Source organism: Sesamum indicum, linkage group LG11 (genome assembly GCF_026168435.1).
Source record: "Sesamum indicum cultivar Baizhima isolate 11 linkage group LG11, ASM2616843v1, whole genome shotgun sequence".
Classification (NCBI taxonomy): domain Eukaryota; kingdom Viridiplantae; phylum Streptophyta; class Magnoliopsida; order Lamiales; family Pedaliaceae; genus Sesamum; species Sesamum indicum.
The window spans coordinates 8537974-8565125 of NC_142667.1; the positions used below are offsets into that span (position 1 = coordinate 8537974).

Consider the following 27152-nt stretch of genomic DNA (forward strand, 5'->3'; position numbering starts at 1 on the left):
CTTGTGGAACTGACGGTCATTATCAAATATGTAATTAATTTAAATTTTATAATATTTTAGTTCTTATATTTTTTATCTATATATAATTAATATTTTTATTATTAAAATATTATACAAAAAAATCATAAAATAATACAATAAAAATCATAATTAGTAAGTAATGAATAAATATGATTATAATTAGTATATTATATTGTTAAATATAACATCAATATGCATAGAGTAGTGTCACTGATCAATTGAAATTCTGGGATATCTCAATTGGTCCATGACACTATTCTACGCACCTCTACTCATTCGGATCGACGATAAAATTATCAAAATTTCTAATAAGATGGACTGATCCTAAATACAGGCAAGACAACGATTTTTTTTTTTTTTTTTGAGAAATGTAATTTTCATAAATAACGTATAAATATTGTACAACAGGTATCCTTATCATATGGTATGCTCGACAGGCTAAGAGATGCGCCAAATTTTATACATAATCACAACGAATTTGTAGCCCCCTACCCCCTACCCTAGCCCCAGCCCCAGCCCCTTGCAATCCTCCTGATTTATTATGAATTATTGAATTTATATATAATATTGAATCTGACTCCACATTCCTAACATGTTAAGCCCAACAATGTGCGGCGGCCCCAAAACTTGCTTCCCGCTACACATGACCATATATATATAGTAACAAGCTAATTCGTGTTTAAGATTTCAAACTTCCGAATCTTGGGGAATATGAAGGGAATATCAGGCTGTACCATTAAGCTCCACTACCCACTTATAAAATGTTATCAGCAGCTAAAGGTTTTTTATTTTATAGTATGTGTGCACACACCATTTGGACACACACACACACACAGAGTGTTGAAGTAATGATATTTACAAATAGTGTGTACATATATAAATACATTTTCTTTTTAAGATATGATGATGATCATGGTGCTTTTCTTTCAATTATCATAGTATGAAAAAAGAAACTTGGTGAAAGTATTTTGAGTTGCCACCTGATCTTGTCCACTGGGTCTGGGTGTAGGAGGTGGTATTGTGCGTGTGTCTCAGATAGACACAAGCAGCAAGTATCCAAACCCTGTTTCATTTTTCTAAGTCTGTGATCAGTGTTCTTGTTTGCTTATATCTCAACAGAGAATCCCTGCTCTAGACGACAAGGCGAAACCAGTAGATTTAGGACGGGCAGCAAGTTTGTGTCTTTTTCCTACACAAAGCCTTTTCTTTTGTTTTTTTTTTGTTTCCAAATCCCATTTCTCTCCTCTCTGTGTGTGTGTATATCATCATAGCACTTGGAAAGGGACTCATAAGTTTGAGGTTTTTCCTCTGTTCTTCAGGTTCTAGCTTTGTTAGATTGCCGCGGTTTTTTGAACTGGGCTCTAAAGTTTTGATCTTGGAGTGGCCCATTATTAATTAAGAAAAGAGAGGTGGTTCTTGAGACATTTTCTTGAAGGAAATTTGTTCTTTTTTTGATGGGGTGGGGATTGTTGGTGGTGGGGTGTTTCTTAGCTTTCTTGATTGTGAAGTGGGTTCTGAGGAGTTTAAATTGCTGGTACTATGAGAGGAAATTGGGTGAGAGAAGGTATGATTTGCCACCAGGGGATTTGGGCTGGCCATTCATTGGCAACATGTGGTCCTTCCTCAGAGCTTTCAAGTCCAGAAAATCTGAATCTTTCATCTCCAGCTTTGTTAGCAGGTTATCAGCTCTTCTCTCTCTCTCTCTCTCTCTCTCTCTTTCTCCAGAAAGATAGATTTTTTAAATTTGTGATGATTTACTTACAGTTTGGACTGAACTATATGGGATGTTCCTTTTCTTTGTTTTTACCATGTAGCTTTACCTGATGATCCCTGAAAATGAGAATACACAAATGAGTTAAATTTGCTTTGTTTTTCATTGTTAAATTACAGAATACAGAGTGCTAAGGTAATGTAACATATGCACTCGTTGGTTCAAATTCTATTCCCTGGATTCGTCGTCAGATCACATAACAAGTGTAATCATTGAATTATGGTACTCTGCTTTACATATTTGTCCGGTTATTATATGGAAGAAGGACATGTAGTTTCCAAGACTTGAAAATTAAGGTAAGCAATGCATGAGGTGGTTCGCTTGAAAATCGTGGTGTTTAAGAGGTTTGAGGATATAATAATACTAGGAAATAATCGTTAATTCTGGAGTTCTGTCTGACTTTTCTTGGTTGAATGTTTTCATGCCTTTTGACCCCAACTCCTGAGGTAAATGGCCCTCCTTTTTCTTTGTCTACTCGTTCAGTCTATAGCTAATGCAGAAAGGGAAAAGATTCCATGCATCGCATATCATTAACTTTGAAAGGATTGGCCGACAATCTTTTGTCATTGTTGCTCGTTTACTTCTCTTGAGGATTCTACACCTAAAACACGTTGTTGTTGGTTATTTTACTGTCTTACTACGCTGCAATGATTTTAGCTGGTCCGTGCTATCCATTTACGGGAATTTCTTGGAGCGAAATTAGTCCCTTTCAGCCTGCCGATTGATGTGATATTTCAGCACCGTCTCCTATCTTATCTTTTGCGAGATGCTGCCGTCTTTTTCCATGTTTCTTCTGTTACCTGGTCTGACTTTTAAACGCCTTAATTATTTTGTGTGTGCCCCTTTACTTTCTTCTGTTGGTGGTTCTGGGTAGTTGTAGACAACACATACTTTTGTGAAATAGTGATTTTCAAGATTCTGAAAACTTGCAGCTGATTGTGGACCCTTGTGAGCATGAATTTTTCTTCAAGAACAGTAACCTTTTCATCATGGAGAGAACCTGGAAGAATTGCAAGGCATGAAGTGAAATGGCAACAAATAATAGGGACCTGCACAATGTTCTCATGTCCCACCTATAGCGATATTTCTTGAATTGTGATGCCTTCTTAGTAAGTGAGGATAGGTTAAGGATTTTTCTTATGTGGGCTGGAGCGAAACAATCAATGGTGTGGGATCATGCCACGTCATCGGTGGGATTTACATTTTGCAGATGTGACATGATTTGATATTTTTGTGTTTTCAAACTCGATCCACATAAGAAAAATCTGTAGATCAATACCATATGATGATCAGTAAGCCCACTGTAGGGAACTTATCAATTCATCCCCTCAAGATGGTAGGCCAAGGATTTTAGATTCAAGAAATTTAACAGGCCCACTGAGAGAATCAGATCAACTTTGTTGTCTGCGTACTGCTTTTTTCTGTTTTGTTCTCTTTCTCTCAATATTCATTGCTTTACTCTTAAAAAATTTGTCTTTTAAAACGCAAAAGTTCTTTGATCTTGTAGTGGCAAGTACTCCATAGTGTTACTATGGTGCACAAGAACCAGAAAAGTGAAAAACAAAAGGGGAAGAACAAGTTTTCTAATGAGAATAAATCAGTTCTTGGTTATATAGAGAGAACCTATCTGGATTAACGATTGTCCTTAAATTTCACAGATTTGGACATACTGGACTATACAAGGTGCACATGTTTGGTAACCCTAGTATCATTGTCACAACTGCAGAAGCATGTCGGAAAGTTTTAAGTGATGATGAATCCTTCAAACCTGGCTGGCCTTCTTCGACGGTTAATCTTATTGGAAAAAAATCGTTTCTGGGCATTTTTGATGAAGAACACAAGTGGCTGCGGAAATTGACAGCAGCCCCTGTGAATGGACAAGAAGCGTTGTCCATATACTTGAAGTACATTGAAGAAAGTGTCATAGAAGCTTTAGAAAAATGGGCAGGCATGGAGCAGATAGAGTTTTTAACTGAACTCCGAAAGCTCACGTTCAGGATAATCATGTACATTTTCATGAGCTCGGAGAGTGAACATGTCATGGAGGCCTTGGAGAGGGAGTACACAGCACTGAACTATGGAGTTAGAGCTATGGCTATCAATATACCGGGATTCGCTTACCACTCTGCGCTTAAGGTAATATTTACTTTAACATTATTTTCACTATTCAGAATTTAAGATAAACTAGTAGAAAGATACCAGCCTTTTGCTGTAACCATTTCAGGCACGTAAAAACCTCGTGGCGGTTCTCCAAGCCATAGTAACTGAGCGGAGGGAGCAGAGGAGGAAAAATTCCCAGTCGGTGAAGAAAGACATGATGGATGCTCTTATGGATGCTGAAGATGAGAATGGCAGAAGGTTGACTGATGAAGAAATCATTGACGTTCTGGTTATGTACCTGAACGCTGGCCATGAATCTTCAGGGCACATCATTATGTGGGCGACTGTTTTTCTACTGAAGCATCCTGATGTGCTCAAAAGAGCTAAGGTATAGAACTCCCTGCTAAGATCGTTACCCCTATATTATATGATCATTAGTGTCCGAAGTTCTGATGAGTCGAGGCAAGAAATGGAGGCGAAAAACATATATAGTTGATTCTTAAAAACATTTGGAACTTTAATGAAATAGCGCTTCTGGTTGAAAGTTTTTGACTTGTTCTCCTCAATTATCGTGAACAACAATTCAGGCAGAGCAAGAAGAGATTGTGAGAAACAGGCGGCCGGGACAAAATGGTCTTACACTTAAAGAAGTACGACAAATGGATTACCTTTCTAAGGTATGTTGTCTTTTTCATCCTCCCATATAATTTAGCTTCATGCCTCATAAATTTCTTCATGTGTTTTGAACAACTTGTTCCTCCAAATTCAACAGGTAATAGATGAAACACTTCGTGTCGTTACATTCTCACTGGTGGTCTTCAGAGAGGCAAAGAAAGATGTCCGCGTCTGTGGTAAACTGCACTTGCATTTCATGATTCTTTCAACTTTAGTTTTCCTTTGTTCTCCATTCTTTGTTGTTTGTTCTGCTCAAATGTTGTTGGATTGACAGGCATTTTCTTGTATTATTCTAAATTGGTGAGAAACTAAGTAACCAATACATTTATAATCAGACAGCAACTGCAAGAACTAAAAAACCAAGTTCGTTTTTCTCTTTTCAGGTTACATAGTTCCTAAAGGATGGAAAGTTTTGGTCTGGTTTAGGAGTGTTCACTTCGACCCTGAAACATATCCCGAACCAAAGAAGTTCGATCCATCAAGATGGGATGTGAGTTTCAAACACCAACTTTTGTTTTACAACTTCTCGTTTGCTCCTTCACTCACTTAACGACATGATGAAAACAAGCAACTCGTGAAGACTTTGCAATATCACATGTAGGAATTCACACCCAAAGCTGGACATTTCCTTCCCTTCGGTGGTGGAAGCAGACTGTGCCCTGGAAACGATCTTGCCAAGATCGAAATCTCCATCTTTCTCCACCATTTCCTTCTGAATTACAAGTGAGTTACTGTGAACATAAATGCTTCGTCCTATGATGTCTCGACCTTGCAAAACTTCTTAGGAATCAGGGGACAGAAACATCGTTGAGTGTTTTATTGCTTACTCTGTTGCTCCACTGCAGGCTTGAACAATGTAATCCTGCCAGTCCAGTGATGTACCTCCCACACACGAGGCCGAAAGACAACTGCCTAGGAAGAATAAGAAGAGTCTCTACTTGAAATGTACAGACAGGAGAAGTATAGCTCATTTCCTACAACATTACGACTTTCTCTCTGGCCCTCCTCGAACGATATCTTGTAATCCTCCGGAGGAGTTTTCATCGGACGACATGTAGTACGATGAAATAGAAGCTATTTTAAATTCAAATTTTTATCAAACTTCTTCATTCCTGGATTTTAACACACACACACATACACACAATTTTATCATGGAAGAGGTAAACTTGTATGGTTTTGCATCTAAGAGTTATGATCCACTACCCAAAGAGGATTGCTATAGCTGGTATTTATACTTGATTATGACATATTAAGAGGGTGTTTGGATCAGCTTATAAGCTCTAAAAACATCTTATAAGACGTATTAGTTTATAAGATTTTTCTGAGCTTATTTAAAAAGCTCTTTCTAAGCTCGGAGGATTCATTCTATACTTATTTAAATGATCATACAAGCCTATACATATCATAAGATATTTTTAGAGCTTATAATATGTCGGGGCTTATTTTAAAATAAGTTCATGAAGTGTTTGGATAATATAAAATTATGGCAAATTTGTAATTAATTTGAAGAAATTTCTTAAGACCTTAGAAATAAGTCAACAATTATTTACTTTTTTTATAAAGATCTTACGACCACCCAATATCTTATTTTTATTTTTAGAACATTATTGAATACTTTATAGCATCTTACGGACTTTTAAACATCTTATAAGATATTTTAAAGAGCTTATAAGCTCACCTAAACCAAACAACCTCCACCGTGTTTGTCTACGACAAAACTTTTGGCAGAGCATAAGGGAATATATATATGTATATGAAAAAATTTTATGTTCAATTTGAAAAAACCATATATAAAATACAACACAAATGAATTTTTTTCGAAACCCAATTTCATATATGTCTAAAATGTTACATAAAAGTGAAGATATAATGATCAAGAAACCAAAATATAGAGTCAAAAAGGCAAATGGTTAACCTGTAAAGTTAGAAAAAAAATTATTCTTATTTTTAATTCTATTAAATAAGGTCATAATAATAATAATAATAATAATAATAATAATAATTTTATTATTATTATTATTATTATTATCATAATTTTGATTCTCAAATAAAGTCATTTATAAGTTTCGATCCAAAAGGAAGAGCAAACAAAATTAGTGGATTATAGGTAGATTTTTTTTATTTTTTATTATCTAAAAATAATTAAAAATATAGAAATTCAGTATATTTTAATTTATGTTACAAAAATCGAAAGCATAAAATCAAACATATATATAGAAATATATATATTTAAAGATAAAATTATATATTAAAAATGACTAAAAATACATTTACATATCTCAATTTCTCTCTGCATTTTCCAACAATAAAAGAAAATTAAAAAATGGAATCAAACAAAGCGTTTCCTTGAAAATAACTTCATTATTATTGTATTCTTACTTGGGTCGGGTTTCCGGTTTTTTGAAAGATCCATTTTCAGTATCCTAATCCCAGAGGCCCATTTCTCTCACTCCTTTCCCCTAACTCTTTCCTCCGGGACCTAAAGCCATGGCCGGAATTTCCTCTTTCTGCAATTACAGGTGAAGTTCCTTTCTCTGTCAACATATAAACACCTCCTATAGAGACATTAATCTTTGTTTGATACAAAAGTTTCATCGGTCGCATTTGTTGATTAGCTACAATTGTATTTTCGTCGAACGAGAATCTTGTACGGAGTTCAATTCGAGCGAGGTCCACTGAAATGGCTGCGGTTTTAAGAAAAACCCAGCAAATAAGATCCATTTTCAGCAAAACGCCCAAAAATCCAATCTTTGTGCCCTTCGTTAAACCCTCGCAAAACCCTCAAACCCCATGTTCTCGAGAACCATTTTCGACCAAGTCCTCGAATTTTCCCGAATACGAGATGCCTACAGTGACTTGGGGGGCGATCCAAGGCCGAAAGGAGAAACTCGTGTCCAGGGTCATAATTTGTGACTACTTGAAGTCCATCGGGATTGTCCCTGATGAACTAGAGGAGGTTGAGTTGCCCTCCACTGTTGACGTGATGCGCGAGAGAGTTGAGTTTTTGCAGAAAATAGGGCTTACCATAGACGATATTAATGAGTACCCTTTGATGCTAGGTTGTAGTGTGCGCAAGAACATGATTCCGGTGTTGGGTTACTTGGAAAAGATTGGTATTCCGAGGGCGAGGATGGGAGAGTTCGTGAAGAATTATCCGCAATGCCTCCACGCTAGTGTTGTTGTGGAGCTTGTGCCGGTTGTGAAGTTCTTGCGGGGGCTTGATGTGGAGAAACAAGATATTGGTTATGTGTTGATGAAGTATCCGGAGTTGTTAGGATTTAAGCTTGAGGGGACGATGAGTACGTCGGTTGCCTACTTGGTTAGCATAGGGGTTAATCCTAGGGACATTGGTCCGATGATAACTCAGTATCCGTATATCTTGGGAATGAGAGTTGGGACGATGATAAAGCCGTTGGTGGACTATTTGGTCTCATTAGGCTTGCCTAAGAAGATTTTGGCAAGAATGTTTGAGAAACGGGCATATATTCTTGGTTATAATCTTGAAGAGACAGTGAGACCAAATGTGGATTGCTTGATCAGTTTTGGAATTAGGGAGGAAACTCTTGCTTCTGTTATTGCACAGTATCCACAAATTCTTGGAGTGCCGTTGAAGGCTAAGCTGTCCTCGCAACAATACTTTTTCGGCTTGAAGCTCAAGATCGATCCCGATGGATTTGCTCGTGTTATTGAGAGAATGCCACAGATTGTTAGTCTCAACCAGAATGTGATCATGAAACCAGTTGATTTCCTTCTGGGACGGGGTATTCCTGCTGAAGATGTGGCAAAGATGGTCGTTAAGTGCCCCCAATTACTCGCTCTTCAAGTTGGACTCATGAAAAATAGTTACTACTATTTCAAGAGTGAAATCGGCCGGCCGGTAAAAGAGCTTGTTGAGTTCCCTGAATACTTAACTTACAGTTTGGAATCACGGATTAAACCACGGTACCAGAGGTTACAGAGCAAAGGGATTAGATGTTCTCTGGCCTGGTTCCTCAATTGTAGTGATCAGAGATTTGAAGAAAGACTTAAAGGTGAATACATAGAGGCTGAGAGCTCCTGCCCATCTTTCTATATGGGCGGCAGGTTAGAGCTTCCTGGGAGTGATGTCGTATCGGAAGAGGATGAGGAGAGTGACGATGAGATGCTCTATAGGCGTACGGTTGCTTTGTAGGAATGTCTGTTTGTCAAATTATACTGTATTTGTCTCTGATTTACAATGGCATAAATCTTTCATTACTGTCTTCTCCAATGAATATTCAGTTCACTTAGCTTATGCATGACTCATTAGCTCTCTCCTCTGGACTTTCTGTTGAATTCCTTTGTGGGGCTGCTCTCATTGTACTGCAGAATTCAGGAAATTGCAAAAACATACAATTTAGCCAACTGCAAATTGTCTTGGGACCGAAAATCTGACTGCTCATTTCGTCAAAACTCGTTCAGATCTTGTCCGATTTGGTCATTGTAGCGCTATCAATACATTAAAATCAAGTTTCAACGTAATCAAACATTACAAACCAAATGTCGTATCAATCTATGTTAAGGGTCAAACTCGCAGTATTCAGCAAGAACTACAGACCTAGGCATTAGACTACTGTACTTATGGTCAATTACTCAAAACTTTTAGGGGTGGTTTATAAATTACACAAATTTCATGGTAGCTACTTGTAATGAATGAATCATTTTAGACATTCCCGTATTTTTCGCGTCAAAGAAGGGACGGTTGTATTTCGCAAACTGCCGTTAATTAACAAGTCTGCCAAAGGGTTCAACTCTGACAGCTGCGGATATCTTGTTCAGCGTCCAATGGCCGCAGCAGAAACTCTGATTCAAAAGATAGGTAAAGCAGTGAAGGAAGTGGCGAAAACCAGAAGCTCAGAATGGTGGTACACTCCTCACATGGCCGCAGCTTCTCGCGCAATTGACGAGCGCATCCCACTCGTTGATCTTGTTCTTGAAGTTAGAGACGCTAGGGTACACTTTTTTCTGGACATATGGATATATCTGTCGAAATGACTACAATATGTTTGTTGAAATGCCTGAAACATTTGTTGCACGTATGTTTGTCACGGTTATGGAAACTAATCTTGAATTCACCGTTGATGTGTTGGTACATTTGCCTGGATATATATATATATTTTTTGATGCTTGTACTCACATGTATGTTGAAATCCCCAACTGAATTTTTTTTTCTTGTTTTGGTTCTTGAGATGTATTAATGCATGCTACAGTTTTTGGACGCGGGGCTTCGATTTTCTGATTAAAAGGTGGAATTTTAGTCGAGGTTGTTTGCAGCATGAAGTTCCTGATGAAAATAATGAGTAGTTGCGGATTTACATAGTTGAGAATGAATAAATGATAATGTGGTGTCTATAAGTAGCTTGCTGATTGATATTCCTTCTCTTCTTTGCTATTTTAGATTCCACTCTCATCGGAATATTTGCAATTGAGAAAATTCCCATCTTCCTCAAGGCGCGTCATTGTGCTGAATAAGATGGACCTCGCTAACCGCCCCCAGACAAAGGTAACTGGTTCATCTCCTTTTTGGCTGTGTTCTTCAACAATGCCCCCCTATTCATGATCACAGACAAGTTGCAGTTTCTTATGTTAATTAAATCATGGAGACACTAGTAAACTTGAGCTAAAGCAAATTATGAATTTCGGTGGTAGTTGGAGAAAAAAAGATACCAAATGAAATATAGAAATGCTTTCACTAGTCCTGAGGTGCCATGATACAACCTTATCATCCTTTAAATTGCCATGAAATACTGGACTTGTTGTGATTTGTAGAGAAGAGAAAAGTGAATCATCCATGCAAATTTCATAAAACATTAACAATATGTACTCTCTGCTTTCGCTTCTTTCAAAAATCTTAGACTGCAAGTTCTGCAATCGTGCGCTCCTACTTGGAAGTTAATCTATGTATCTTCTTTTGCAGGAGTGGTTGAGGTTCTTTGAGGAACAGAAATGCATGGCTTTTGGAGTAAATTCACATAACAGGGAGAATATCAGGGAGGTAATATTGATATTAATAAAAGAAATGAAGAAAAAATTTTATTTACTCCCGATGGCTTATTACATGTCAAACAAATATTTTTTTGTCTAAACTACTTTATAAGGGTGAAGATATACCTCCTCATATGTATCAACGTGTGAAAATGTATAAGGGTAGTTTGGTCATAAAATTTTTTTGACCTGCAATAAGTTAGTAATAAGTCAATCAAGGGTAAATATAGATTTTCAATTTTTTTGTTAATATCAGCAAATTCGTGAATTTTGACTACCAGAGTCATTTAATTGTTGACGGAAGCAAACCTCAACGATGCTAAATGTAATTTTCTAAACCGCATAGGTCTACATGTAATTAGACCAATTTTAGGGGAGGGCGGTGTAATTATCCTTATTTAAAATAAAGTTGTCATCAGTGAATATTTCTTCGCATTTTTCTTAAAATCCATATTTTCTGTCGCCTTTATTTATCAAATATATGTCTTGATGTTCAAATGATATTAATCTTATTGATGCCTGAGTTTATGATCTTATAGTCTTGGGTATAAATTTAACGAATTGCAGTTTCTGACCTTTCTACAAGGCAGAGTCAGAGAATTGAAGAAAAAGGATGGTACTGCTCATGCCATAACATTAATGCTTGTTGGTATTCCTAATGTGGGTAAATCTGCATTAGCCAACTCTTTGCATCAGGTTGGAAGGATTGCTGCAGCAGGTGCTTATGTCTTTATTACTCTTATTGCTAAATTGCTAATCAATATGTTTGTTAGTCGTTTGAATTCTCAGTTTTTAATCTTTGTTCACTCTTCTTTTCCATTATAAACTCTTCTTCTCCAACTTTGTGTCCTTTGAAGAGAAAGGGAAGTTAAAGCATTCTGTTGTGAGTCCACAGCCAGGGGAGACAAAGAGTATAAGCAGCTTAAAGGTGTGCAATTCCATCCAGATGCACTATTATGCTGTTTCCCAGTGAATGTTCTTTCCATTTGTACAATTTTGATTAAGTTGGTTCCTTGCTTTTCCTTACAATATTTATGTTTCTAATGTAATAAGCCGGTTTGTAGCGTCATGATTCTTGATGACTATCCTTCCACCTTTTGATCTTTTGCACAATTGAAAAAGGTACGGAAGAAAAAAATCTCTATTTGAGGGGGCTTCTTCCTTTACCTATGAATTCCATTGGATACCGAAATGATACATTGGAAGAATCTGTTGGGTCTTCCAATATCAATAGGTTGATTGTTTCGCTCCAGTATCTCCCAAAAGGAAAAAAGATCTATGAGAGTTGTTTCCTGAATCCGAAAGAGAGTACTTGGGTTACTTCTCTCTATTTATGTTTGTTCATCTATCAGTGTGAATAAACTTAAACAGGAAACCGCAGCATAACAGTAGCAACTGCATTCCCATCTGAGTCTGCTGAGTTTTGACAATTTCATTATTTTCATTCATTAAGCAGCTTTTTTGAACTGCAGATTGCAAGTCATCCTAATATATATGTCTTAGACACACCAGGTGTATTGCCTCCTAACGTGATTGATGATGGTATCTGCTCTAAGCTTGCTTTAACAGGTATAATCACTAAAGTGACAATTCAGATGCCTCTGATGAACTTCATTATAGAATGTAAAGATTCCATATATGTTTAGAGAATTTTGTTTCTGAAACACAGGAGCCATCAAAGATAGTGTGGTTGGGGAAATACAACTTGCTGAATATTTTCTTTCCATCCTTAGCTTGAGCGACGAATACAAGAAATGGGGAACTTTACCTGGTTTTGAAACTCGACAAGTATTAAGCAACGAAGGTATTTCCAATCCGGACAATCGGCAGAAGAGGCAATATCCAACTGATCACACTCAGGTACACAATAATGTTCAGATTAAAGATTGCTCCCTGTGGATTCTGATATGTAATTTTGTTTCATGCTTTCTTTAAGACAAGTTTGAGATCGGAACCATATGCAACATAACATACCTCATGACTGCCGTAAACTAATAACCCTGATTGTCGATGCAGGATTTCATTGTCAACAACGTAAGACGCACTCTCTTTGATACAGTCTCATCTTTTACCGGTTGTATAGAAAGTGGGAAAGATCTAGCACGACTAATTGAACAAGAACTCGAGGTTCTGCGGAAGGTTTTTCATCTTCCTTTAGAGTCAGAAGAATCTAGTTATTTTAGAGCAGCTACAAAGTTACTCAATCTGTATCGTACAGGAAGGCTTGGTCATTACACTTTAGACTCTCTTCCAAGTAATGATCCAACGCTTTCCCCTTGGTTATAATAAGATTCAACATATTTCTACTTGCACATTTTATTAGTTGATATGGTTCTTTTAAGGTTTATTAATTAAAATTTTATTTCCATGGGGCATATTTGAACAGTAGGAATTAAAACCGGTTCTTTTTGCTCTTTTCGTAGTAATTACCGCAATTTTTATCCAAGAAAATTCAATAATTTGAGTCTGTCACCAGCAATGAATTTCATATAAAATATTTTCAAGAGGTGAAAGTCCAACAAATAACCTAGCTAGTAATAAAAGCTTTTCTTAAAGTTGTGATAAGTAATAGAATTCCATCGGGGATAGTTTGGTACTCAAATATATAGCCACTGCAATTTTGATTCTCAAACAGTTTAAAATTAAATTCAGTCCTTCCATTAATTTTTTCGTTAAACTTAACTGAAATTTCATTTAAAATGAAAAAAATTACTATTTTTCTTTCATTTGTGGTATTTTTCAAGTTGTAATTCAATACACCTATATTTTTTATTTTTTTTCAAACTTCAAAAGAGAATAAAATTTTCTAAATAATCTTAACAAAATATTGTCAATAAATTTTAGAGAATTCACTGCTTAATTTTTTTTTTATTCTCTTTTGAAGTTTGAAGAAAAATAGAAAAAAATAGATGCATTAGATTACAACTTGAAAAAAAAAAATATTTTTTCCACTTTAAATGAATTTTTCATTCAATTTAACAGAAAAATTAACAGAATAACCAAAAGTGCAAAAAAAGTTAAATTTGAAGACCAAAAATTACAATCTTAAATTGTTTGAGGACCAAAACTGCATTAGTGACTATATTTTTTAGAACGAAAAATACATTTATTCCAATTCCATCACATACACATTAGATTTGAGTCCATTTAAAATTTGTCCTTCAAATATAAAAGGGTTATTAAAATACAAAGGAAATATTATTATAACATTGTAAAGAAAATCATGAATTACAGTTTGAGGAGCTTATGTCCATTACTCATGTCAGCAAGCAAGCATATTATCAACTTAAGGAAATAATACTACAATAAAATACTCAGCAAGGAGCAAAATGGTCTCTCTCTATTGCGCACAAGCACATAAATCACTATAATGAGATTTGTATCTGCTCTTTGCAGAACTTTTACCAACATATAAAGATCTGATCAAGCAGCATACTTTCATTGATAAAAGAGTTCATAATTCCACAGGTCGTCATGTACTTGTCCCAGCACATGACTGGGTGAAATGAGCGCAATGTAAACATCTGAGGTACATTATGTACTGATTAATATCTCGTAAATCACTGCATATTTTTGTTGTATGCATTATGTCATGACATTATTCGGGAACATCTAAACTCGAGTTCTGAACCAAAGTTACATGATTTCATAGCTACATATAAGCCATCGACTACAAAATTTAAATTTGAACTTATGAAGGCAAATTTGACCTCTGGGGGAGCTTCAGATCCTCCCAGTCATCATGATTTACTTTGGAGAAGTAGCGGTCAACCATTTCATCACTAACTGACTCTATCTTGGAAGGCTCCCACTGCAGAATCAGGAGAACGAAGGTCTCAGCAAAAAGTGTCTGTACTTAGCTTTTTCTAATGAACTTCACAACTAGTTCATAAGGGACAATGGATATATAAAATGTTCATGCACCTTTGGATTTTTATCTTTGTCCAACAGTATAGCTCTGCAACCCTGAATTCGGAACAGACATTAGACATTTACAAATGAGTATATATAGCAAGGCCAAATTTGGGTTGGTCATTTTTGTACCTCGACAAAATCCTTGCTAACATCCCCACACATCACATGACAAACCATTCTGAATTCTCGGACAAGGCATTTATCAATGCCCTCTTGCCTCCCTTCTCTAATCTGGAGAGAGCATGCAAAAATATATATTGAAGTATCAATTCCTAATTCTTGGAGCTTTTGTTCTTAGAAATTAGGACTTGAATTTCTAGTCCCTAATTTCTTTCAGAGCAAAACCATTCACTTATCTTGGCTTTTGTTCTCTCGGAAATATGCCAGCAATGGGATTTAGCAATTTCAGTAATCTACACCCAAACAAGTATTATCCCTAGTTTATCTATGCTGATATTCTATTTGGCATAAGATATATCTAACAATGTGTAACAATTCAACCCCTGACAATCAGAATGATCTTGACATGAAGACAAGGCATTTTAAATTTTTTCATATTAACTTTAAAATATGCAGACTTTTTTCTGACATTTTAGATTCTCCTGCATTGCAAGTTATTTTTAGGGAATGCTGGTTCACTTTGAGGAACTACAAACAAGCTGTTGCTGAAAAGACTTTTAGCCACCTACCTGACAAGTCCTTTTGTTACTGACCACTGTTAACCTAATTTAGACTAATGATGCAATTTGTGAGCTTGAAGATCTGTTGAAAACTGAATTTCAAATCTAAAAGAATCAACTCTTGACAGGCAGAATATACAACTAAAACTGATCCATACCGATCTAAGAGAAATTTTAAGGCTTGTAGGGGATGCTTTCTTCAGTGACTGAATTGTGGAAGAGATCCAATCATCATCCTTGTGAGCAGCTTCCTCTTCCTCCTAGGAGTGTGAAAGCAAAAGATAAAAGGATAAAAAACTGTGAATGTCTAAAAGTTGCCTGCACAAGAAGCACCAGATAGAACTTATATCCTTGTCATCTTACGAGAGCTGCTATAATCTCTTCAATCGTTCCTCGAGAAAAGCATTTATTAATGATGTCCATCCTGCAGTTATGGACACCGGACAATGATTAGATGCTTAAATGCGGACTAAACAACGAAACATGTTGTAGATAAGTTAAAGATGAGACTAGTCTGACATGGCTGTGTAACATCTCAGGTGTGAAGCAAGAAATTACATGTATATAAACACACACACACACACAAAAGGGTCTAGTTATTAATGCTTGTGTCTGATAAGGGAACAGAAACAACAAAGGACTACTGAGATTATTTTGGGAGCATATAAATTAGTACATCATTCAAAAATTGAAATGTAAACAAGAGGAATATAAAAGCATCATCAAGTCAATCAAACATCATAAGCTATTCAATCAGTTAATTGTATAAGTAGGGTTGGGTTTGTAAAATATAAAAACAATGTATGATAATTAAATATTTGTAGCCCTACACTCTATGGAAGCTATGGAGAATAATTTAACTCGTCTAATGAATGCTTTCTAGTTCTAGATAGCGTAATGCAGGAGTACCAAAGAAGTTCTAAAATCAAGTATGAAGAAGTATCATAGGTAACAAGGATGCAAGAAAGTGCCTAACAATTTGGTCACAAATGATGATTCAGTTGTGCTTTTCTATGAGGCAGTTTTTCCTACGGTCAGTAGAGAAAATTCTATTATGCTAGGATCAAGAATAATCTTACTTGTGGTAAGCGCTATTATCTTTTAGATTTGGAATCTGTGAGAATTCACCAATGACAGAAGAGATAACAACTGGATTGCTGGAATCTGCTTTAACAAGTGCTTCTTCTAACGATGTCAATCTCTGTCCAAAAATAGAAGCACATCTAAAACAATCAAATATGCACTCATTTGCAAAAGTTCTCTGCAACTAAATTTTGATTGGGCACTGCTTGACACAGTAGTCCAGAATCAGTTTGCAAAAAAATTCTAAGCTTTATAAAATGTTAACTAACTGAGGTTCAGGCTTCACAAACTAACAGTTACTCTTTAAGATGCTTTCCAACACAATATAATCAGGCATAAACATGCTATGGAAAAGAAGAGATACAGACAAAGCAATACAGTCTGAAAATTTCTAAGAACATCTCAATGAATACCAGCCAGAAACTTCCGCGTCTATCAAGAAATTTTTCTGTTGAAAAGTATACATCTATACTCCTTATTAAGTCTCAATGCCTTATAGAAACTAACTGGGTTATCATTGTATCAACTTACGAAACTACCCCTCTACCACTCTTAAAATTACTTGAAAGAATTTTTAAAATTGTAATTTCATACTAATAAAACTCCATGCTGTCTGTAATTAATTCAACTCATGTGCTTTACAACTGCATTCCCACTTTTTCAGCAAATATGGGGAATAAATTGTAGCTACTAATAACATTGTATTTTTATTATTATTCAGTATACTTATTCTCATTTGATTTTATTAATGTAACTTCATTGTAATTTAAAAATTATATTGTTAAATATGTAAATTATTGCACATGCATCGAGTGTGTCCGATCACTAGTTTTTATAGAAAAGATTGTGCATTCCAAAGGAACTGGAAAGGATTATACCTCTGATTGAACAAAATGAGTAGCTAAACCACATTTAAACATTTCAGCGCCATCCAACCTTACACCTGTGAGGCCAAGATATTCTCCTGCCAGAAAGTGCAGATTTCGGTAAATTAGAGAGATTTACATTTGCATGCAGATGTTGCTTTCCAAAAGAAGATCAAGGATGGAGCAAAATATGACAGATAAAGTTTCCACAATAGGAAACAAAATGTAAAGATAGGCTAACATTTTTTTTTTCCTAAAGAAGGAAATATGATCTAGATGTAAATACAGTAACATAAAACTGCAAATCAACTAATTGAAATTTGGGACACAAGAATGTATACATTCATCTCATCCATAAAATAGCTCCTTTTGAGATTTAAGCAACTCATAAATCTAAATTGTTCTATCTCAAAGTCTGTACATCTACTTAAAACATGGCATATGAAGGACATAACAGGAAATTACCAAAGAATCCAGGGAGTCTTGACAAAAAGTAGGAAGAACCTATATCTGGGAAAAAACCCAGCGCTGTTTCAGGCATAGCAAAAATCTGCAAGCTCAGAATGAAAACAGAAGTTGATCAACACATAAATCATCTCTTCCAAAGGGAAATATTATGAATAACTTAATGATCAAATCAAATAGAATCAACTGTTATAGACATTTCAGTCAATCATGATATAGCATACATCTAGAGTTCAGATGCTCAAATCATAGTATTTACCAAATATTAACACATCAAGTCTGAAGAGAGGTATTGGATAAGCATAAATCCTAATGAGTCCAAATTAATGGTCTCCATACCCTGGTCAGTAGACTCACTAGAAGCCAAGCTTTTAGTGTGTATTTTAGGTCAGGTATAAGTAAATGATCTTTGAATAGAGAATATATTATGCTGAAGTAAGCAGCGGCAGCAAAAAAGTTCTCAATTCCGTCAAGTGTGCGTCATTACTTCAGCACAAACAGCAACTTGGTTCATGGACCAATGGGGTTCTTTAATAATTTATGCATAGCACTATGCAGGGTTACAATAGATTGAAATAAGTGGGAACAATTAATTCTTCTAATCTAAAGCAGCTTTACAACTTCACAACTATGACCAGATTTGTTTGGAACCCAGTACTCCAGTTGGCATCATCTCTTGTAGCAAATGAAGCTCCTGAAGTATAGAGTTTTTTGGACTGAGATTGAAACCCATTTAGTTTACCAATATCAGTATTTCATCCTAAAGAATCTCAAATACAATCATCAAACTTAAATGACTTATGGCAATGCCGGTATTTCATCGTAAAGAATATTCAGTATCCTTATCAAACATATATCACTTATGGCAGCTAAAAGTCATAATAACCTTTTAGTTTCAGTTAAGACATCTCTCATCCCATCTTTTCTACAGGAAAGAGCTACAGTGCTTCATCTACATGTGCTAATTTATATGATAAATGAAAATCAATGGAAACCTTGGTCCTTTATATGCACTAATAATTCATGGAGACGAGCAATATCAAAACTCTGCATAAGCTTTCAACCTTCTTGGGCCAATTATCCTGTTTGAAGTCTTGCATTTGTGACACTCTTTTAGCAATTGTTTGTTGTATAGTTTAGATATCAACCAAAAGCTATTCTAGTATGAACCCATCTTGATATAAATTTACATCTAACAAATCATAATCTTATCTTTTTTCTGTTTTTTTCTCCTAGGTCAATATCCTGGGCAGTAATTTACATATAAGCAACCTTACTAATCCCTCCTGAAGTTTTGGTTCCACACCCATTCTTATTGTGTGATGATGGGTGCAATTTCTGTCAGATTTATTAGTTCCTGGTTCAACATATAAATGATAATATAGCGAATATCGATTGTATTGGGTAATTTCAGTTCTGTTCTTTTCTAAATATCACGTGTGACTTAAGTAGTTTACCTCATAAACTACTGTTTTGTTTCCCTGTTTTTCAGTCTCGACTCTTGAGGAACCAAAATAAAATTTCTTGACAGGATTTTACTTTGAATTTTATTTCACATACCCCAGTGCATTTAGTAATTATCTCCATATACACAATCATACAACATGAATACATATACATGCATATGTACATATGGACGTATATAAATATAATGACAAACATGGTTAAAGTGTATCAAGTAAATATATGAAATTCATAAACATCAAGACAGAAAAAGATTATTACCGTATTCTCCGTAGCAATGCGGAATTTACCATGTACAGACGCACCTGCGCCTCCTCCCATGACAATTCCATTAAGAAATGAAACCTTTGATCATATTTGCAACAAACAATAAGACTTACTGAATATTTCAAATGAAAACGCAGCAACTAAGTAAAACTGATTAAACAGAAATAGCAAACAAACATGAATCTTTTGCTAAGTTAGCACCTGGGGCTTATTATATGTAGCCATCACATAGTTCATTGTAAATTCTTTTGCAAAATAATCTGCGCCTGACTTCCAATTACCTGAGTTCACAGAAAATGATCTGGTATTATCAACTTTAATAAGATCCTCTAATTATAAATTAAATAATGCTGGTAGCATTTGAAAATGCAGGAACAGCTAAGCACATAGATTTGAACGTGAGCAAATAAACTAACAGCAGGAATATAGTTTAAGGACAAAGCGTTTACGAGCGCTCACATCATATTGATTTATGACTGTCAAACTCAGTAAGCAGCAAAATTGGCTCAAGGGGGTTGATCTTTGAGAAAACTGAAGCATTTGTCAACATGGTGAAAGCAAACATAGGAGAATACTTTAAATAATAAAAAGAAAAGGACATTAACACAAACCGCACAAACCTTGATCTTCTAAAAGTGAAAATAAGACATCCATTACTAAAATTATATCAATATAAGTACCATAGAAATTTGATACTCTTATTTGTCTTGCATAGTTACCATTCTTCAAATCTAATTCGACCACGCTGTTGATATTCTGCCATTGTAACCAACATAAGACACTCAAAGATTCAAGACATCAACTTATACTGTAGAACTGATTGAATTTTGATCCTCATTTACATGTAAGCGTCAGATCCAAATACAATTTAAACCCATAGTTGATTGGATTCAAGGATCGATTCAGAATATCCAACAATCATGGATTAAGTGTCCGCAGTCTACCTTGATTAATATTACGAGCAACTGCTGCAACATCAGCTCCAGCTGAAAATGCTCTTCCATTTCCCTATTATTAACAGCCGGAAGGAGAAAAAGAGAGAAAATGATAAATATAGAGCATAGGAATTGACAACACCATTTCTACAAACATAGGAACCTGGAGGCCACAGCTTTAATCACCAGTGCATCACACTTGGCCAGGCAACATGCAGCCCATTTTTGTAATTTATAGTATTGATGAAACATACCTTTAAAATTATTAATTTGATAGAAGAATCTTCTGCACAAGCAAGAAAGATATCCAACAAACGAGACACCTAGAGTAACACGAAGAAACATTTCAGTACATGATTGTACTATGCTCAATCAGGATACCACTTGCTACCTTGTTTTCCAGTTACAGAACACAATTAATGCCAAACACAATCAAAGTACACATTAGTTGGGAGGAAAATTAATACTGTAAGCAGAGGCAACATAGGACTTATATTATGTCTGAATATTAAGTTTGTCCGCTTCAATTTATCATCGGGCATGAGACCATGAGTCAAGTCCCCATCGCATATCATCATGAAAAAGACAGACATATGATCGTTCATATTAAGTGGTTGGAAGCACAAGAAAGCAATTTCGAGAAAAGATATCAGATATGAGTGGAGTACAAAGAAACACCTCGAAGGCCGGGAAAATATTCCCTTCTCCGTGCAAATAAGAATATGAATGAGTAAAAAAAAATGCATTGTATCACAGGAGAAATTGCACATATCCATATAGGTAAACTATATAACAGCCAACTTCCTAGAAGACTATGACATCTTGTGCTCACCCTCAGTCCTATTACTCTAAAAACAAATGCATGCATAAATATATAGCATTTTGCATTAATCAAACAACAGAGACAAATGGTCTTGAATTATTAAAAATATAAATTCTCAAACAATTACTAAGCGCTTACCCTGTTTCAACAGTATTTATCTTATTGAAACACAAGATCAATACATACCATTGCAGCCGAAAGTGCATTGAGCTGCTTAGGCCTGTTGAGCGTGATAATTCTCGCAGACGGCTTCTCTTCCACCAACACCTACCGACAATTAGCAGTTTTAAAATATTTGGCAACAATTCAAGTATGAAACTGAACTACGAAATAAGCCCACAAAAGAGTTGGAACATAATTAGAAAATTCAAGCAAAAGGACTGCATTTTTAGTTGATTAGTACATAAAAAAAACAATTTAGCCCGTTGCTTTGCTATACACGAAAAGGAAAACACAGCCAATTAAAGATAACCTCGAACTGTAACGAGATTTTCCAAAAACAATTAACTTAATTTTTACCTTAAAACAAATTTAAACTTTACAACTAAAATTAAGCACACAAATTTCAATTTTGCATACCTGATCGGTTTCTTCGCTGGTAGAAGCCATGGTACTTTGAGAATCTCCTTCTTCAATTTGTGGTAGAGGGATTGTAACAAGACTAACTTCGTCGTTTTCAACTGAACTGTGCAGCTTACAGTGAACAAGGCATGAGTGACAAACTGATTCGCTTTGCATCCCAATCCCTTCAAAAGCGATAATAACGGAAAGACCCACTTATCTTTATAAAATCCAACTTTGACCCTTAATAAAGTTAAATGTTTGTTTGAAGAATATTATGAGGGGATCAGTAGAATATATTAATCAAAATATAAACATTAGTTTATAATAAAAAATAATAACAAAAAAAATATATTATATATATTGATGAGTATCGAGTCCAGTAATACTAAAATGGTCGATGGATATCTGATGAAATCCTAAGATCAAAATAAAAATAACATAAGAAAACAATGGTGTACTAATTGAAGTAACTTGATAGAATATCGTGATAAAGGATTAATAATCATGTAGAGCGCGAAAATATACAAGAGACTTGCTGAAAATTAAGATAAAATATTAGGGGTGTAAACGAGTCGAGCTCAATTAATATTGGTGAGCTCGAGCTCGAGCTCGATTTCATGTGTTATGGAATGAGCTTGAGCTCGATGAGCTCTTACAGTTCAAGCTTGATCTAAATTTCGTTCAGTTCAACTCTAGCCTGACTTCGAGCTCCTTAAAATCATTCTTACAAACTTTCTGCAACTTTAAAAGGGCGTGATACAGGCTCTAACACGACAATAGTCTTGACAGATTATACTCAATCAATCAATCCAACGAAAAATCTAGATCAGCCCAAGAATCGATAGTTGCGTACGAGACTTAACCTACAGCCCATTAGGAGATCCACAAGAAAATCTACAAGGCCCACTAAACTAGATGCATACTACTAGTAAACAAAAACAAATGGGGAATAGAACAAAGGTTGTTAGTAGTAGGAATTTAGCAGTATTTGTGGTGGACACTTGTTCAAAAATCCAAGCAGTAGTACGTGTATTTCCCTGATGAGAAATGAAAATTATGGCAGAACCATTTTTATAAAAACAATCACTATGTTTGGTTTCATATTTTCGTATTTTTCGAAATAAGATAAAACACATTCAATATTTATTTTTGTATTTTTATATTTTATCTGCGTGTCTTTTTGTTTTTCAACTTTCTATATATAATATATGTACATTTATATATATAATAAAAAGACACATGATTTGACTAAACAGTGATTTTTGTCTCCTAAAAATACAACATTAAATATATAATAGTTATATATATACATATTTATATATAAAAGAGATGATTTGATAATGAACAATGATTTTTGTCTCCCAAATCCCAACATTAAACCCACATCATTTATTTTAAAATATTTTAAATTACCTTAAAATACAAATCTAAACATTACCATCTATTTTCAACACACACTTACTTATCTCTATTTTTCTCTCCCTATCTTCAAAACATAAAACAAAATACTCAAAATACAAATCCAAACATTAAGAATTGTTTTCTTCCTCATCCTCTAGAGCCTTTATCCTAGCTCAAATCGAGAATAGCCATTAATCTTCTTATCATTGGTGCTTTTAATATCGTTCTCCCATGCCACCCAAGCTTTGGAGGAGGCCATCCTCTCCTCTTCGAGCGCATGGCTGAGCTCGCTACTTCCTTGGACCAAAAAAGCCAAATCAACAATCATCGCCATGAATCCATGCTTTCTGCCCTTGAGCTGCGTTTCGGTCCATCGTCTTTTGATAATCATCAAGCTGCCCTTTTCAAGTTACTTCAACACGAGTCAGTGAGTAATTTTCAGGCAGAATTCGGACGTCTCTGGAATCGAGTTGTCGGTTTTTCCCCCGAATCTATCCTAAACTATTTCATTCCTGGGCTCCATATGGACATCCAACGAAAAATGGTGGTCTTCCAATCATTGTCGATAAGTCAGGCCATTGGGCTTGTTAAATTCTTTAAGGCTAAGGCCCTCGATGCGCGTCCGCTCTGCTTTGTTCCACCACCACTACCATTGGGCCCTCTAGCTTTATTACCCATGCAACTAGCCTGCCAACTCTGTCTCCTTGTCGTCTGGCTCCAGCTAAAATGCAAGGAGGTGAGCCTAAGGCCTATGCTTCAATTGTGATGAAAAGTTTGGTCGTAGACATCGTTTCAAGGCCCAACAGTTTTTTCTTTTCAGGGGGACGACCCAGCCCCTCCTAACCCTCTAGACCCACTAGTTGACACCCCTTCCGAGCCTATTTTGCTGCCGCCAACCCCATCATGGTTTTTACCCCTCGAACCACCTTCCGATGGTGTGCACTTTCAGCTTTCTACCGCAGCGGTTTCCAGCACCAGATCACCCCGCACGTTATGTTTGATGGGGCCAATCCGTGAGCATGAACTAACGGTTCTAATCGATTTCGGCAGCTAGCACAACTTTCTGCAGCCACGTGTTGCGGATTATTTTGGTCTCTGGTATCTCCTGTGAGCTCTTTCTGATACTTGCGGGAAACGAGGTCACGTTATATTGTTCTGGCGTCTGCCCTAACGTCTCGCTCAATTTGCGATCACATTTCTTTTCCATCTCTTTGTATGTGATACCTATCTTTGGGGTCGACATTGTCTTGGGTGTGCAATGGTTGGCGACACTTGGGCCATTCTTTTTCAACTTTTTGGTGCCATCCATGCAGTTTTACCAACAAAGATGTCTTGTTTGACTCATCGATTTTCCTTCAGTCACCCCACAGTTTGCATCCTTTGCCCAACTATGCTGTTTGGTCACCACCAACGCTATCGACTCGTTATGCCTCTTCTCCTTTAACTCAACCCTCGTAACCACTCCACCGTCCCCACCTTCGAATCAGCCCCCCCCCCCCCTCTCATTCCTCTAGCTGATTATCCCCCTGAAGTAGCCCGCATTCTTGCCACCTACCACCAGGTGTTTTCTATCCCATATGTCCTTCCTCCACGCCGTAGCCCATGATCACCATATACACTTGCAACCCAATCAACCCCCAATCAATATCAAACCTTACCATTACTGTCATTTTTAGAAGGATGTCATGGCTCAAATGATTACTGAGATGTTACAGGAGGACATTATTCGCCCCAGTCGCAGTCCCTTCTCGTCTCCTATGTTGCTGGTTTGTAAGAAAGACGGGACTTGGAGATTTTGTGATTATAGAGGTTTTACTGTTGTTAGTATTTGGGACACCGCTACGCCATTCCTATAGTGGATGAACTCTTGGACGAATTAAATGGTGCTACAATTTTCTCTAAGTTGGACCTTCGCTCCGAATATCATCAAATCCAGTTAACTCCTACTGGCGCTTACAAAACAACCTTTCAAATAGTGGACGGGCATTATGAATTCCTCGTCATGCCTTTTGGCCTCATGAATGCCCCTTCTACCTTCCAAGTAGTGTTAAATGACTTATATTGGCCTTTTTTGCGCCGATTTATCTTGGTATTTTTTTTCTGTGACATCCTTGTTTATAGTGCCTACGGGAGTTATCACTTCATCTTGAGCAGGTGTTACAAGTTCTACAGTCCAACTCCTTCTTTGTGGAATTGAGTAAGTGCACCTTTGGGGTACGTCCATTGATTATTTGGGGCATGTGATTTTGGTGGCCGACATCGCGGCCAACCCTACTAAGTTACAACAGGGGACCCTGAAGATGCAAGCGTTGTCGGCTTACAATTTGCTTAATATGCCAAGACACCAAATGCTCCACTCAATCACAACAGGGGACCCTATAGCCCCTCCTATTCCTCGCCGCATTTGGGAAGACATCAATATGGATTTCATCATGAACTTACCATCGTCGAGCGGTAAGATAGTGATCTGGGTGGTGGTGGATCGCCTATCCAAGTACGCCCATTTTGTAGGAATACCTACACACTTCACTGTTGCGTCTCTCATAGTTGCCTTTTTCGAAGGCATCTACAAGCTAGACGAAATGTCAAAATCAATTGTTAGTGACAGAGATCGAGTACTCATTAGCCATTTCTGGCATTGAGATATCTCCAAAACTCTTGGAATGTCTATTTTTTAGTGATAGGGCTTATCCAGGTGTTGGATATGTCATCTAGGAGATATACCACCAAAAAGAGATCCTATCAGATTAGCAAAAAATCTAGAAATGTTAATTACCTGCACCTTTGATCAGTTGAATTTAGCTGGCATTTATTTCGCTACTGGCATCCTTCTAAAGTGAGGTGGCCTCATATGTATAGAATATAGCTAATGTGGCGGTCGAGATGGATGGCATTGGACCTGTTTGTACGGGACCGAGTTTTGAGTATTGAATTGTTACCAAGATGGTAGAACCTAAGTTGGTTGGCATGCCATGTTTTGATCCTGTCAATTGCACTTGAGGCCTGTGCTAACAAAATTTGGGCCTGACTGACTTATGCAAATGGGTTGGATTTATCTCTTGGACTTGGGAAATAATTGTTGCATTGTCTAATTTACACACCATTACATGATAAATATAATTTGTTTGCTATTTGATTTAAAGAAGTTTTTTGGGATTAAATCATTTTAAGCCCATTAATTCTATATCAGATGCCCTTTTTTTTATATTTTTTATTTCATTATTAGATCAAGATATTAAATCCCAATTGGAAAATGCAAAATTCCCACGCGAGACATGAAATATGACATTTTCTCGTAATTAAGACTCATACGTATTTTTGGTCGTGACTTAAGTTATTTGATATTTTTTTCTTTTAGTTTTTTAGAGTAATATTTTAGTTCTATATCTTTTTAATTTTATAATTTTAGTCTGTTTTTTAATAGAGTTCACCGTTCTCACAAAAAAAAATGCATGTACTCTCATATAACATTTTAAAATCGATATTAACCCATTTTTGCCAGCATTGTTTATTATATAATTTTTTCGAGTAGCGTTTTGATTTTGTATCTTTTAGTTCGCGATTCCAATTCATTTTTTTTTCGGATGTCACCCTTCTCTCCAATGGAGGTAAACTCTAGAGAACAAAATGACTGGAATGGCAAAAAATTAAAAGATGTTGGACCAAAAGTTAAAAGACGAAAATGTCAAATTACCTAATTATGAAAATAAAGAATGTGTTTAATCCCATAACTGATGACCATGTCCGAAAATAAAAAGTTAATAGTAATTAATCACGGCTATGCATCAACTATTGAATTTTTTAAGTCATAACTAGAATTATGACAAATTCATATTTATAATTTAAAAAATAATTTAACTTTTTAGTGACATATACCAAAACTAACATTCAATCAGTCATAGGTGTTATTTGCAAAAACTTAAATTTAGTTATTTTCATATTATAACTTTAATTAAGCTAAATGAAGGGATTTTGTTTTTATACTTCAAAAATAAATAATTTTTCATATTTTCATATAATAAATATTTTTTTACGCTTTAAAATATATTATAAATAAGAGCAAATATACAAATCACTATATTATCTTAAAAAATAAAGAGAAAAATAAAACTAATTTAT

General features: G+C 35.8%; 4 protein-coding genes across 6 annotated transcripts; 3 read left to right on the top strand and 1 right to left on the bottom strand.

The window, feature by feature from the left end:
- The first annotated feature begins 770 nt into the window (after positions 1-770).
- LOC105173422 (ent-kaurenoic acid oxidase 1) lies at positions 771-5676 on the top strand. The gene is made up of 8 exons (XM_011095151.3): positions 771-1699; positions 3451-3928; positions 4017-4280; positions 4480-4569; positions 4665-4743; positions 4951-5057; positions 5169-5290; positions 5413-5676. The coding sequence occupies exons 1-8, from the start codon at positions 1476-1478 to the stop codon at positions 5507-5509; spliced, it is 1461 nt and encodes a 486-aa protein (XP_011093453.1). The 5' UTR covers positions 771-1475; the 3' UTR covers positions 5510-5676.
- Positions 5677-6945: 1269 nt separating this feature from the next.
- LOC105173424 (P-loop containing nucleoside triphosphate hydrolases superfamily protein) lies at positions 6946-12897 on the top strand. Of its 2 annotated transcripts, none has more exons than XM_088875817.1 (8): positions 6946-7086; positions 9984-10088; positions 10503-10580; positions 11138-11288; positions 11428-11498; positions 12043-12139; positions 12240-12430; positions 12587-12897. In XM_088875817.1, exons 2-8 carry the CDS (start codon positions 10059-10061, stop codon positions 12854-12856), a joined length of 888 nt encoding a protein of 295 aa, XP_088731943.1. In that variant the 5' UTR covers positions 6946-7086; positions 9984-10058; the 3' UTR covers positions 12857-12897. The 2 variants fall into 2 exon arrangements, with proteins under 2 accessions (XP_088731943.1, XP_011093454.1); XM_011095152.3 differs by lacking the exon at positions 6946-7086 and adding an exon at positions 8954-9538.
- On the top strand, positions 7053-8816 carry LOC105173797 (Mitochondrial transcription termination factor family protein). Its single transcript, XM_088875816.1, has one exon. It carries the CDS (start codon positions 7248-7250, stop codon positions 8736-8738), a length of 1491 nt encoding a protein of 496 aa, XP_088731942.1. The 5' UTR covers positions 7053-7247; the 3' UTR covers positions 8739-8816.
- Positions 12898-13988: 1091 nt separating the features above from the next.
- Positions 13989-21821, bottom strand: LOC105173425 (3-hydroxyisobutyryl-CoA hydrolase 1). Of its 2 annotated transcripts, XM_011095153.3 has the most exons (14): positions 21648-21814; positions 21255-21335; positions 20500-20568; positions 20255-20318; positions 19512-19591; positions 19305-19388; positions 17580-17664; positions 17127-17212; positions 16245-16366; positions 15529-15589; positions 15324-15425; positions 14615-14716; positions 14495-14536; positions 13989-14381 (listed from the first exon to the last, which is right to left on the bottom strand). In XM_011095153.3, the coding sequence occupies exons 1-14, from the start codon at positions 21804-21806 to the stop codon at positions 14262-14264; spliced, it is 1257 nt and encodes a 418-aa protein (XP_011093455.1). In that variant the 5' UTR covers positions 21807-21814; the 3' UTR covers positions 13989-14261. The 2 variants fall into 2 exon arrangements, with proteins under 2 accessions (XP_011093455.1, XP_088731965.1); XM_088875839.1 differs by lacking the exon at positions 20500-20568 and having other exon boundaries at positions 21648-21821.
- Between the last annotated feature and the right edge of the window lie 5331 nt (positions 21822-27152).